The 14,408-nt window shown below is 36.1% G+C and overlaps 1 protein-coding gene across 1 annotated transcript in view; it reads left to right on the top strand.

Moving 5' to 3' along the window:
* LOC150085757 (uncharacterized) overlaps positions 1–14,408 on the top strand; it is a 97,475-nt gene that overhangs the window by 42,316 nt on the left and 40,751 nt on the right. The window contains exons 11-13 of the mRNA XM_090374682.1: positions 2,450–2,607; positions 8,235–8,357; positions 10,716–10,838. Of these exons, the coding sequence (XP_090230808.1) occupies positions 2,450–2,607; positions 8,235–8,357; positions 10,716–10,838 (404 nt within the window). The remainder of the gene's footprint in view (positions 1–2,449; positions 2,608–8,234; positions 8,358–10,715; positions 10,839–14,408) is intronic.

The raw sequence follows: 14,408 nt of genomic DNA, 5'->3' as shown, positions 1-14,408 counted from the left end.
CAAACCAGTAACAAGAGAAGCAACCACTATACTGACCTGAAGGACAATTTTCTGTTAATGCAGTTCGCGCATAATTGTATGTCATATAAGTTTGTCGCAACTATATAAACTTCATTCAGTATATTTTATAACTTTATTGTTTGTGACCGACTTTATTTTAATTTTTATATTGTACAATGTATCATTTTGATTTTATCTTCCTACATTGTCTTTGGATGTTCCCTATTTTGTATGAAATTTATAAATAAATAAATAAATAAAAAAAGCTAAACCAAGTTTTAGTTCTAACCCATATTGGCCGTGAAGGGCAATATTGCAAAGTATCGATTGCATTATTATTATTGCAATAAAGATTTGCTAAAACAAAATTTTGTTAATATATACTAGGGGGCTTCGCCCCCTACTCGCTTTGCTCGCCAACCCACGCGCACGCTTTTCTACGTAAATTCTACACTTTTCTATGTAGAGGTATGATGGAGTAAGTCAAATCTTTTCTAATTAAAAGACACACCTTTCGAAACGCACTGATCGATATCTAATCTAATATATAAAAGAAAACAAAGTGTAAGAAAAAACTATAAAAAGTAAACTTGTGTGAATGTTAAGTGAATGAAAGTTATTATTAATTGCATATTCTATCTTAGCCTCTTCACCGAACAGACTGATGGCTATGCAGGCCCTCAAGGGACTCATGGGTATCCTAGCTGACACCATGCTGTAGCTTTTCCTAGCTGGCATGATGTGGGATGCCGACATTGGCCATTAGGACAGAGCTGCAAAAAGCACACGCCAACATAGGAATCTCTTTCCCCTTTGTTCTTTTATTCCTACCACCTGGTGTGGTTGAGTCTCTTTCCCCCAATCCCCTTCTCCTACCCTGTGTGGCCCCACCCCCTTTTGCCTGGTGGCTCACCCCACCACCCAAATTCAACTCCCGCCCTATGGAACAAGATGGGCGTCCTCTACCAGGGGTTCAATTACTGTCTCCCCTTTTAAATCAGGCGAGTGCCTCAACATTGCCTCCTCTGTTCTCTACCCCTTTTATCCTCCCCTCTTCCTATCTCCTTTCCAATTTTTTTGGGTTCTTCTTGGATGCCTAGGCTACCGCAAGGTTTACACCGCCAGCGTTTTTTATCTCTCCTAATGTGTCCTGGCCCGCTTCCAAGTGTTGGTGACGGAAACTGGGGTTGTTAGTGGCTCTCCACAGGCTAAGTGGCCAGAGGAACAACACAACCCACACTTCACAAATATAATAATTCACAAAACACATACTAACACACAACCTGGGCTTACGCAGGGTATTGTATTCTACACAGAGTAAAAACACGGAGTTGGGTGAGACCCCAACTATGTCACTATGATCAATGTAATTATTTACCTGTGTATTTGTAGTGCGAGGCATTTTCAAGGTCGAATAAATATCACTATGTAATTATTTACCTGCGTTCACATAGGTCACTTAGGAAAAGGCCTTTATCTCCGGGTTCCCACAATGCACGAGGAATATTGTTGCATCCGAAAGAGCAAGACTAAAACATTTAACTAAAATATTTACAAACTATACAAAATTTTAAATATTTACAAATTACTAAACTATTTGTACAAATATACAATATTCATTAAAATACAAAATACGTTACAATGGAACATCAAATGTTAGACAGCGAAACATGTGCACGAGGTTGGTGAACATTATAGAGGCAGTTGTCAATAATTAATTGCATTTATAATGACGTAATTGCCTCGCTTTCTTCTCCCATTGGCTCGAATAAATATCACTGGGAAGAAAATTTTTTAGTGTATGGAGAGAAAAACCAACGATGCAAAATAGTCAAGGAGCGTTTGAAATATTTTGTGCTATGGAGAACTATAAATGAAACTAAAAAATATATTGTTATCCTTAATCTCTTTCTAACTATTATTTGATTAGACCAGCGTAGGTAGTAAACTTCTAGTGATAAAATTCTTAGGTAGCTCATCTTTATAAGATGCAATTGAACGGCTTCAGTTGAAGGTCGTTCAATTCTTAGTAGAATAACCTTCAACTAAAGAACGATTTGACCTTCATCCAAGTATAATTGGTATTAACAGTCTTAATTACTAAGGTAATTAAATTAATAACCTTATATTAGGGTCCTTTCAAAAATTACAGTTTTTTTAACTGTCCCTTGCCATGGCACTGTATTAAAAATTTTTATTCCCCTTCCTTTTATTATTTAATTATACAAATTCAATTTACAGTATTTTTATGTGAAAACCTGTTATTAAACTGTGCGAATTCCTCTCACCCCTAACACGTTGTAATCTGATTTCCTCCTCCTCCTTGCGCTTCCTCATTCGCGAATAGCCCTTGATGTTTTATTTTTCCTAAATGCGGTTTCATCGAAATATTTTCTGCAAATTTCATAAATTTTCGACTTTTTTTAATAAATACATTTTTAATTTGTAGCTTCTGATCGTCCATCCGAAAAACAAGTGAATGAGCAGTGGGATAAGTATTTACTCGAAAAAGGTATCGACATCAGCTATTATAGCCCTCAAGCAAAAGAGGAAATAATGGAAGAAATGACAGAAAAGTTAGCAGAAAGCATAGATAAAAAGGCTAAAGTAAGTATTATTTCACCAGTTCATCTACATTTGCCAAACTACATGAATACAGTTCTTCACAACGCTGTAATATATATGGACAGACAGACAAGACTGAAATGACAGGCCATGCATAAAAGCAATAGGCGCTTTACTTATGTATGCTAACGCACCTAATGGTGATATCATTAACACCCTAAACGGGCTGATGCACTCACGTGTGTATTTTTAACATAATATGTATTACGGGAGGCTTACCTTCCCTAACAATATTATCAAATAGCCTGACAGGCCATGCATAAAATATTTATTGCTTGCGGGCAATTAATATTTTAGAATTAATGCTTGCTTTTCTGCGTAATTTCTGAAAGAACAATCTGGGCCAACTGCACCCCTAAAAAGTCGCAACTAGAGTTCGAGGATCTGTTCTTGGTATCTCTGTGCAGTTATCAAAAACATGAAAAGGGATGCGGCCGTTGATCAGTATTCCACCGTAAGTGGTCCTTTCTCTGATGTTGGTGGGATGGTACCGCATTCCTCGTTGTCGCCAGATGAAATAACACCAAGAATCTTCTTGTAGGCTAAACCAGGAGTTATCAGAGAACAGAAGTGTACCCCACGTTCATGGCACCAGTTTCGACGAACTCTGCGGTGGTTTGGGTTTAATGGAATACAAATCACTGGTGTCCTTGCGTAGAGTCCACTTGAATCGAGTCTTCTTAACACAGCTTCGGTTGTAAATGTTTTCATCTGTGGCCGCAGCATCCTCAAGAGACAGTTGATGACAGGGCATCGCAGAGTTCTGTCTTGCTGTTAGAACAAGGTAGCGGTCTGTTCCGGTTTACGTAGCCCTCGGGCAACCTTGGCCAGCTCTTCTTGTAATGGTTCCTATATCCTGAAACTGCTTCCACAGTGCCAAGATGACACTGCGTGGCACATTAAGCCAACATGCCACCTTCGCCTGCTACTGCCGACTTCAAATCGTGCAAAGGCTTGTCGTTTAAATGATTCTTAAAAAATCATCTAAACGACGATAACTTGCCTTCCTGAGAACTGGAGATGTGACTATCCCACTGAGCAAGCAAAAAAACGGGAATGAAGTGATGTGGTCGCAACCCGTGTTTTTATAGGTATGAATAAGTTGTATAATTCATGAATAATTCGGAATTTGCGTGCCAGGATGGCTATAATATCAAATATTCGCATTAATATCAAATATTCATGAATAATATCATGAATAATATCGCTATAATATCAAATATTCATGAAAAACATTTCGCTCTATTAATTTCGACAAGAAGTGTATATATATGATGATGTGAGGAGAATTTTTCTCCAGAAATCAGTCGCTGGTAGCACTTTGTGCTACCAGCGACTGATTTCTCTTTTTACATAGAGAAAAGTATAGAACGTTCCTGGTGAATGAGCTGTGTTCACGGAGGAAAAGAGCTTTGAATGTAAATATACACTGAGTGATCACTGAATCGTGACCACTCCATCCGTAATGGATTATGCCGCATAGCTCGCAGTATAAAAAGCCGAGCAGCTTTGTACGCTAGAGCAGTGGTAATCTGCCTGTGGTCGTGCAACTCAAAGTGATAAAGTATCAGCACGTACGTATATCACAGTTTCTATAGAGTGCTCGTGCATCGGTGCTTCCATATCGTAAATGGACGTCTTCTCTGTTTCTTTTGGCCACTCTGGTTAAGGTGTACGAGCTGGTCAAACCACCTCCCGCAGACAGAATTGTAAAGGATTATGCAAAGTGAACTTTCGTGGTGAGAGAAGGGTAAACCACGTTATACGGGCTCAGTGGAAGGTCACTGTGTGACGGCTGACATTTTATTTATATACACATAACAGGTTTACCCAATTGTCATATTTATATATAAAATAATATTCGATGAAAGTAAGAAATTTGTGTTACACATTAAAATATGCTATTTTAATTTATATTGAAAAGAACGATCTAAAGTCAATAAAATTAATTATAAAAAATATTTTGGAATGAGGTAGAGCTGACGTGGGGATCTTGTTCGTAGTGTTTAATTAGAGCGAGTAAATAGTTCAACGGGGAAAGACTTCCATACTCTGTTCGGAATTTTATTTTAAATAAGGTATGTTTATGCGTATAATATTGTGGAATTGCTATATAGGATAATAAATCAAGATTAATGGATGTGCTATTGATTATTCTATGGATAAATTTCAATTTTGTCTTCTCTTCTGGTTGAGAGAGATTTAAGGCGATATTTATTTAAATAAGTTAAGTATAAGCTGCTTTTGTAGATGAGGTCCTGTTTCAAAATATATTTTGTCATTCTGGTCTGTGTAATAAGAATTTGATTAGTTCAGAATTGTATAAACCTGCAGTTAGTCTCTTAATAAGTCCTATCTTTTTATATGCTCCAGATATAATGTGATTGACATGATTTTGAAATGAGTCGTTATATGTGAATATAAGTCCTAAATATTTTATGGGTGTAAACCTATTATATTTTATTATGTACGTTGTAAGAATATAAGACATTTAACTTTCTTGGGTCTTCGAATTTAAGTATATTGCATTTGTCAGTGTTTATTTTGACGCGCCCAACTACTGAAATTTATTTAGTGCAATTTGTAATGGTTGACAGTGTTCAAAATCATTGTAGGCTAAAAAAAACTTTAATATCATCCGCATATAAGAGAATTTTAATGTCTTGGAATAGTTAATATTTGCAAGGTCATTGACATATATAATAGAAGTGGAGCAGAAAAGAGCCCTGCGTTTCCCAGTACGAAATGTAAACTCTTTGAGTTTACATTTCGTACCAGAAATTTAATTACTCCTCCAGGTAATTTAATTTGGTAAACTACCTGATTATATAATCCATTAACTAAGTTAATAAAGGGTTGGTAATTTCATACTTGATTAGCTTTTGTTTTAGGGAGACATGATCCAACAGAATCAAAAGCCCTGGATAGTTTGATATAAATGACATTACCCGCACTCCCCTAATTATCTAGCTCAGTAGAAACATATTGCCAAAAGGAGACGATCCCCCAGGTTTAAATCCATGTAAATCTTTCGATAACATAGGATTTATAAAGTGTGATAGCTGTTTCTGAATAATTGAGTCAAATATGTTGAATATGCTGTTTTAGTAATGTTATAGGACAGTAGTTTACAATCTCGGTTTAGGATTTTTTTTTTTTTTTTTTTTTTTGTGGGTGTGCGGGAGTAATAAATACTCATTTGAGGTGAGTGGAATAAATTGCTTCGTGGATTGATTTATTAAAAATATGGCGTAATATAGGGATTAGAGGCTGTTAACATTTTTTCCCCAAACTATTAAGGGAATCTGATAAGCGGTGCAAAGCCCTTTTTTTAAAAGGGAGATAAGAGCTTTTTGGATATCGTTATCCTTGATATGAATAGTAGATAATATATCGAAGGAGTTGAAGGTGGCGGTTTCGCCTGGGAGAAGCTTGAAGGATTTCATTATTATTATTATCTTAATTTTCTTCTAAGAGACACCCGCTTACAGTTATTAACCAGGGGTTGCACATTCATATACACAAATATAAGTTATATACATAATTATCCATCTATAATTTATACATATCATTGTCTTAATAAATTATACAAATTATACATTGTCTAATTAACTATATTATACATATCGTTGCCTTATTTTTATATGACAGGCAGATAGAAAGCGAGCACAAGCATAATTTTCAATTTTACAAGGAATTAGAGAATGTTCACATCTACAGCACTATTTACAGCGAGTTCACAGAAAGACAAGACGTCCAATATAAACATAACAGGAGCACCAGTGCGGAGCAAAAACAGTCTCGACCAGTTCATTTTTCATTTCCTGCATTCTCTTTTGTTTTCATCTGTGGGCTTCACTCAACATTTATAGGCGGAGTAATGCACTCTGAAATATTTCAGTCCTCTTCTCTATGCAATGCTTTTCTGGGTCTGCTTGAAGGTCGTTGTAGATTTTAATGGTGTTAGAAGGAAAAAATCGCCGAAGGCTTTCCAGCTGCGTGAGCGCGCTACTGATTGGAGGGGATGGTGTCCTATTCGCCCACCTTTGCGTCATGCGGGGCCGAGTCAGCAGGTAGTCAGTTTTCGGCGAGTCGAGTCTCCCGGTCAGCAGTTTTGCAAGCGTGAGAATGTTCTTGGGGGCAATTATGTGAGACCAAGGCGTGGCGTCCAAGTTGGCATATAAAATGGCTCTTGAGATTGTAAATGGCTGCATAGTAATCCTGTTTAACCATTTCAGCATCCAGTACTCTAAACCCAGAAAAGCCTTGATGGTAGCATCTGGGGCAGAAGACCAAATCTGAGATGCGTAGAGAGGGATGGGAATGACGCATCTTAAAATATATTGTTTAACAAGGTCAGGGTTACTGATACCTACCAGTTCTTGTCTGGAGGTCCATAACGCTGCGTAAGTTTTCTTCTTTACATATCCGAAATGAGGTGTGAAGTTTAGGTTTTCGTCCCATTTCAGACCAAGATCAATATGTCTTGACTTTTTTGACCACTCTGCCATTTATGCGTATTAATATGTGGTTCTTTATTACCTTGTTGGTGAAAGCCATTTGTGCTGTGTTGTGTTAATTTAGTCGGAGCCCCATGCAATTAAGATATTCTTGCAAGGCGGCGATTTTGGAATTTGCTTCGTTGTTGCGTTGTAAGGATGTGTTTTGGTCATTCGAGCTGATGAAAAATTTCAAGTCGTCTGCATATACGACATTGTTTTTGATTTTGGGTCAGGAAGGGATGCAGTACTGTTGCAAAGAGTGTAGCAGAGAGGACACCACCTTGTGGGACTCCCCTGTTGATTTGGAAGGTCTCTTTGGAAATTCCATTTATGGCAGTGATGTGTCTCTTCCTCAAAGAACTCGTTATTATAGCTAATACGTGCCCAGTTATATGGAAATATTCCTCCAAGATGATAGTAATAGCCGAGATGGATATACTGTCGAAAGCGGATGCAACGTCTAAGAAGACAATATCTAATTGCTGTGTGAAGTTAAGGGCGTGTTGGATTCGAAATAGTCTCCATGAGATTCGTGGTAGTAGATCTTTGTGGGATCACCGAATGGAGGTGCTCCGGTCTATGCCCGAAGCAATGATGGTTGATGGTATTTAAAATGGATTTCTCAAATATTTTTTGGAACGAACATCCAATTGCAATAGGCCTGTAGTCTTTGGCGGATTTAGGGTTGTTATTTTTGGGAACAGGTTTAAAGAAATATGTATTCCATATCTTCGGAAAGTGGTTTTCACTTAAAATTTTGTGGAAAATGTGAGAGTTCAGGTCTGCGAAATAATTCGCAAATGCACCTATTGTGATTCACAAGTAATCCAGCTGTTTCTGAGGACGTCACTACTTTTGAGTCACTCTCTGTATTTGTTGTTTATATACGTAGCCGAGTAGTCTAACTCGTAGCAGTAGAGAGAACCGTAGTTAAATTGCTTGTGACTGATAAATATGGATAACGATTGCATTCATTGTCAAAGTAATTAACTGTAAGCTCATTTGACCTACTGGTCACCCCGGAGTATAAACAAAAAATATATATTTTTTTCTCATATCTTTTGACTACGATTTGTACATGGGCTTTTTTGTATCTTTCTCTTTCAGGCCAATGAAATATTCATGAAAAAGATTTCAAAATTTCCAATAGTTTCTAAAGCTGATGCAGAAATATTTGGAGGAACTCTTACAGCAATCACTAGAAATGGAATGTTGAACAACAGAGGAAAGGTAGGTATAGGTCTTATCGTGTACTAATAATGACCTTAATCTCACTCTGAAAATTAAAATGCTATACAAAAATGATTTTTATGCACGCAACCCGTTCGCCATAAATCAGTTTTCATTTATTGAGTGCGTGTATGTATACGTAATGGTTCGTTTGCTGAGCAGTATTGATTACCGTTTCAATATTTTCAGGTGGGCCTAAGGAGTCGGTTCTCAACTTCATAAGAATTAATTTTAACATTACATTAATCTTACATTTTTATAATAATTTAAAGACGTATATAAATTGAATTTTCTTGAACACCTTTTAACAATTAAATCCAATATTATGTTATAGTTTAATGCTGTTATTTTATTCCAAACTGTACTTAAACCCAAACATCTTTATGTGGAGGATTGATTCTCATAATGGAACTGAAACTTAGCAGGTAAAAGTTTAGAAATTCAGAGTACTGAGTTGTGAAGATAATCCGTAAACCAGATTAGTTTACTACATATAGCGTTTCTTTAATTCGAAAATAATTGGATTATATGACAAGGGAAACTTGGTATTATCAAAATTAAAGTGATTTACAAAATTACTTGTATATTCTTGCTTATTTAATACTGGAAAAAGTTTCTGGCCTGCCATGGAAAGAATGAAGGAATCTTGAACCGAATCAAGCAAAACATACTCGACTCTAATGGAAACACACTAGATATAATGTTTCTGCATCTTTTTTGGGTCCTCTCTTACACGGACTCCATTTACTCGTCATTTCGACCGTTTAAATAATATGATTATTCTTCACAGAGTTCCGCACTCTCATCTTTTTTTTCCGGATTTTTCAGAGTGCGTAGTGGAGAACTTCACCCCGAACCAACGCGTTGTTGTTCCGCTATGATTATCGTGGCTTTATTTTTAGGATTTCCAAAAATATGTGCGCAATGGCCATAGACTGCTCAAATCTAGTATTGCCGATTACTATTATATCCGTATTACACATTAAGAAATTTCCAAGAGTTTCTAAAGCTGATGCGGAGATATTTGGAGGAACTCTTACAGCAATCACTAGTAATGGAACGTTGAATAACGGAGGAAAGGTAAGGTGTGTGAAGGTAGACCCCTCGCTGCCTGCGAGCGGCCTATTCCTTGACGTTGTGCGGCCCACAGCCATGTAGGCAGCTTAAGTTCTTTACGCCTCCTGTGTTTAAAGTTAGCACGTTACAGATTATAGCTTCACGTTGACATTTGAAACTGTTTTCAGTAATACCGATTTTTGTATTTCCTTCTTATGATGTTAAATATTATATATGGTTATAACAGTATTAACTATAATCATATAATATAACAATGCCATTAGTGGCGTGCAATAATTTTCGATTTTTTGGCCCCTAGCCAAAAAACATTGGACGCCCTCTGTTAACTTTGTTACTTAATCATAACGGGCACCAAAGCTGCAGTTATGAGGGACGGTGGAGGGTGTTCAAAAGATAAAAATCGCATTAGCTAATTTAAAATAGTCCGTAATATATTTTCACACTACGACACAAATGTGAAAATAAAACCACTTCATTTACGGTTTGTAGTATGTGCAAATCGATCTTTAGCACATACGAAAGCGGTTGGCAGGAAAGTTGCAGGATTGGCTAAGTAAGTTAAAATTGAACTTCAAAATTATTTGCTTCTATCCCTTCAAAGCATGTTCAATGTTGAGTTCCCCAAGGGAACTCAACAATTAGCCACTCTCCTTCGCAACGATTGGAAGCTTTCTGGAACTCGTCTGCTGATATTGATATTTTAGTACCGAATTTCTTCCAAAAACCAATTGGGAATAGAAATAAGACAAAATTAATTTGAGAGAGTCGAAAGGATGTCAGTCTGGAGAATCCCTTTTTTTTCTGTGGGAAATTTCCTTGTCGATAAGGCAACATGAGACTGCGCAATATTAGTGAGGAATTTCTAAAAAATATTCTTCAGAGGTATGCAACATCCTCTCGATTTTGATCCGCCTGACTCCTCTCTATTCCCAACTTTTCAAGCATCGCTGAAAAGGACGCATTTGTGATCTTTAGAGAAAGTCTGCGAGCAGCAGTATACATCGAGGGAACTAAAACCTACTTTTGAATGGAACAAATGCAATTAATTTTGAAGTCAATTTTAACTGACTTAATCATTCCTGTGATGTATACCAGAACCACACCTATATTGGGTAATTGAAAGAAATGAAAAAAAAATGATTATTTACATAAGTCGAGAGAGAAATAAAATCGATTTTTTGTTATTTTTCCGCTAATCTGTAAGCAGTTTATGCAGATTATTTCAGAAGCAGTTAATGTTTCGTCTTTAGCGAGCTGGTTCATATACTGTGTTCTTTTCAGGAAATGGCAATAAATGGAATGGAACGGATGTATGATGTGATGCAAGCGGATGAATGTTCGCACCCTTCAGAGGATTTGGTTGTCATTACTCAGTTTGGCTCTACCTTTAATTCTGTCGCTGATGTAAGTTTCGTTTGCCTTATGTATAAAGCTATGCTTTGGATTTTACACGTTCCTATTTTCTATAAAAATATTGTTTATTATGATTATTAATTTTCGGGCCGTTAGAAGAATGGAATGTCATACTCACCATTTAATTTGAGACTAACCACTTACGTATGAACAGAAAATATATTATATAATATAGTTATATTAGCTGTATATATAACTTATATATCATAAGTTATATTATCCGTTTATATATATATATATATATATATATATATATAGAAAATTATTTTAATGTTATGTGCAAATCTTTAATTTAACTTATGCTAATAATGAAAATACCGTGTACCCTGGGAGCGATGTATGTTGAATAAAGAGGGGAAGAACGGAAAAGAGTAACGTTATAAACAAAGTGCGAATTTTGAAAAATGCAAAATTTGAAAAGAACGACCAAGGTAGAAATAGCAGATTTTTGAAAAGAACGACCAAAGTAGAAATAGCATTGCAGTATCTTTCATAATTTCTGTGTCTTCTTCAGAGGTCATCCACCTAAATTATGAAAAAGAACAGCAATACTCTTACTTCTGTTTCTGACATGTTCTGTATGTCAAAAAACACGTGTACGCGGACACGTTGTAAAAAATAATTTAGAATATAAATTTTGAATAAATAAAATACAAGTTAAGCAAAAATATTATGCCAAAGTATAACATACAGAACATGGATGACGTAATACTTTGGCATAATATTTTTGCTTAACTTGTATTTTATTTATTCAAAATTTATATTCTAAATTATTTTTTACAACTTGTCCGCGTACACGTGTTTTTTGACATACAGAACATGTCAGAAACAGAAGTAAGAGTATTGCTGTTCTTTTTCATAATTTAGGTGGATGACCTCTGAAGAAGACACAGAAATTATGAAAGATACTGCAATGCTATTTCTACTTTGGTCGTTCTTTTCAAAAATCTGCTATTTCTACCTTGGTCGTTCTTTTCAAATTTTGCATTTTTCAAAATTCGCACTTTGTTTATAACGTTACTCTTTTCCTTTCTTCCCCCCCTTTATTCAACATACATCGCTCCCAGGGTACACGGTATTTTCATTATTAGCATAAGTTAAATTAAAGATTTGCACATAACATTAAAATAATTTTCTATATATACATTATGGTTGTAGGGTACCTTTGCTCTTGCAGTGTCCCTGATCCATAATTCATATTATTGATATTTCATTTTATCTCTATTCAAATTCAAATCCATTTTCATTCTTTACTTAATTTTAATTTTTATTCATAATTATATATATATATATATATATATATATATATATATATTTATATAGTTATCATTAGCCTTTCTACCGCTTCAATTTTCAGAGTAGCGAATTACAAATGGCGAAATCCTAGCAGAAACAACTGAATACTTGTCGATGACCTGCATTCCAATATGTCCTCAGCCAGTCAATCATTGCTAGACTGTAATAAATATCAATGAAAACTAATCATGGACTTTCCTATAAAATCACTTATAACGGAATAAATCGCATAAATACCATGAAAGAGTAAATATAGGCCCATTTCTCTCAGATAAGATTCGTTATGCTATTATATTTTTAATACGTCATATCCTAAAAGGCGTTGGCTACAGATCGGACACAGACTAATAGCTTAACTAGAGCCGCGTTGAAAGTGATTCTTGCACTGCTACTACTGATACATGCAGCGGCCTGGAAGGCAAAGGGTCTGAAACTTGAGTCCCTGCTGTGGGTAATGAGTGAATATATGGGCTGTGTTAGCGTAACTAAGAGTAAGAACATGTGCATGTATACTTTTATGTACGCTAATGGCCATCAAAGCAGAATGTCTCATAATGGGTGATTTTTACTTTCCAGATGTTGAGTGGAATTTGTAGGATGATCACTCACAGAATAGCAAGATTTGTTGGATAACTGTTTTCTACAGCAGAATTTTAGAGAGGAAACATGAGGCAGCAACACTCTTGATCTGTTCCTCAGCAGGGATTTTTCATGCATTAAGAATCTGCAGGTAAAAGACCCATTGAGTGGTGGCAGCGATCACAGTGCACTAACATGGAATTAAATTAAAGACCTAACTACTTTCAATGGTAAAGAAAAGGCTTTGGCTTTCGTAAATTTGACTACAGAGGGCTCAGATAGTTTTTAAATACTGTGCAGTGGGCCCGAATAATTACGTTACCAACAGCAAATTCTAAATGAGAAGTAATCTTACAAGCTACTAGGCTTTTCATACCAACAAAGAAATGCCGTTGAAGACCTAGAAATAAATGGATGTCAGATCAACTATTGAGACACATGGCAGAAGCCTATAATAGATATAAATTAGTCTGTAATCGAGTCACAAAGGAGGTTAGGCAAGCTAAGGCAGGTTATGAGAAGTATCTGCCAAAGAATGCAAAGAAAAACAACAAAGTCTTCTGTGTTTATATTAACAGTAGAAGGAAGGAAGGAGTTGAATCCCATTGGGCCACTTGATATCAATGTGTTAACTGTTGATGATATAATACATCATCAAATAATATACTGTATAATATAAGATGCAAAATACCTATTGAATTTGTTCACAACCTGAGCAGGTTGTGAACAAATTCAATCGGTATTTTGCATCTGTATTCACACATGAGGAATTCTTTAGAGAAGGGGATGCTATTTTAACGAGGAGCTAAATGACTTTGTGATAACTGAAAGGAAAGTGGAGGAGAAATTTTTGAAGATGGACATAAAAAAAGGCACCTCGGGGGGATGGAATCTATCTAATTATATTAAGTGAGGTAGTAAAGGAGATAAACAAACACTAATCCATCATTATGAGAGCAACTTTGTATTCAAGGGAAGTTCTTATGGACTGGGGATGTGCGAACGTATCCCCAATTCATAAAGAGGGATATCAGAGGCGAGATGAGTAATTACAGACCTGTTAGCTTAACGTCTGTTTCAAGGAAAATAATGGAATCACTGGTTAAAGAAGTAATGCAGGTCTATCTGCAATCACAGCATGGATTTGTTAAGGGGGAGTCCTGCCTAACCAACCTGAAAGGTTACTATGATGCAATGAACAATGATCTAGATGCAAAAAAATCATTTTGACATCATATACTTGGATTTGATGAAGGCTTTTGATACCATTGCACATAAAAGACTGCTGTACCAACTGGAGTAATGTAACATTAACAGTAGATTACTGTAATGGATAAAGCGATGGTTAATGGGAAGAGCACAGAGTGATTATCAATAGCACTGCTCTTTTCCAGGGTGGCTAACGACAGTCATTAGGGTGAACTACTGCAACAAGATCTAGGAAAATTGGATCGATGGGCTGAGAAATGGCAGTTGAAGTTTAGCTTAGCATTAACAAATGCAAAGTACAGCATATGGGCAGCAATAACTCAACTATGTGGTACTACACTCAGGGTAGTGGAGTATGAAAAAGACCTGGGGGTAATTGTGCAGTCAGATATGAAATTCGCTGAGCAGTGCAGACGAGTCAAAAGAGCTCATGAGGTTTTATCAATGATATACAGAAACTTTGCTAGCAGGGATAAG

The sequence above is a fragment of the Mastigoproctus giganteus genome, chromosome 5 (genome assembly GCF_048544385.1).
Source record: "Mastigoproctus giganteus isolate SK-2022 chromosome 5, ASM4854438v1, whole genome shotgun sequence".
NCBI lineage: Eukaryota > Metazoa > Arthropoda > Arachnida > Uropygi > Thelyphonidae > Mastigoproctus > Mastigoproctus giganteus.
This window is presented reverse-complemented; position numbering and strand designations above follow the sequence as displayed.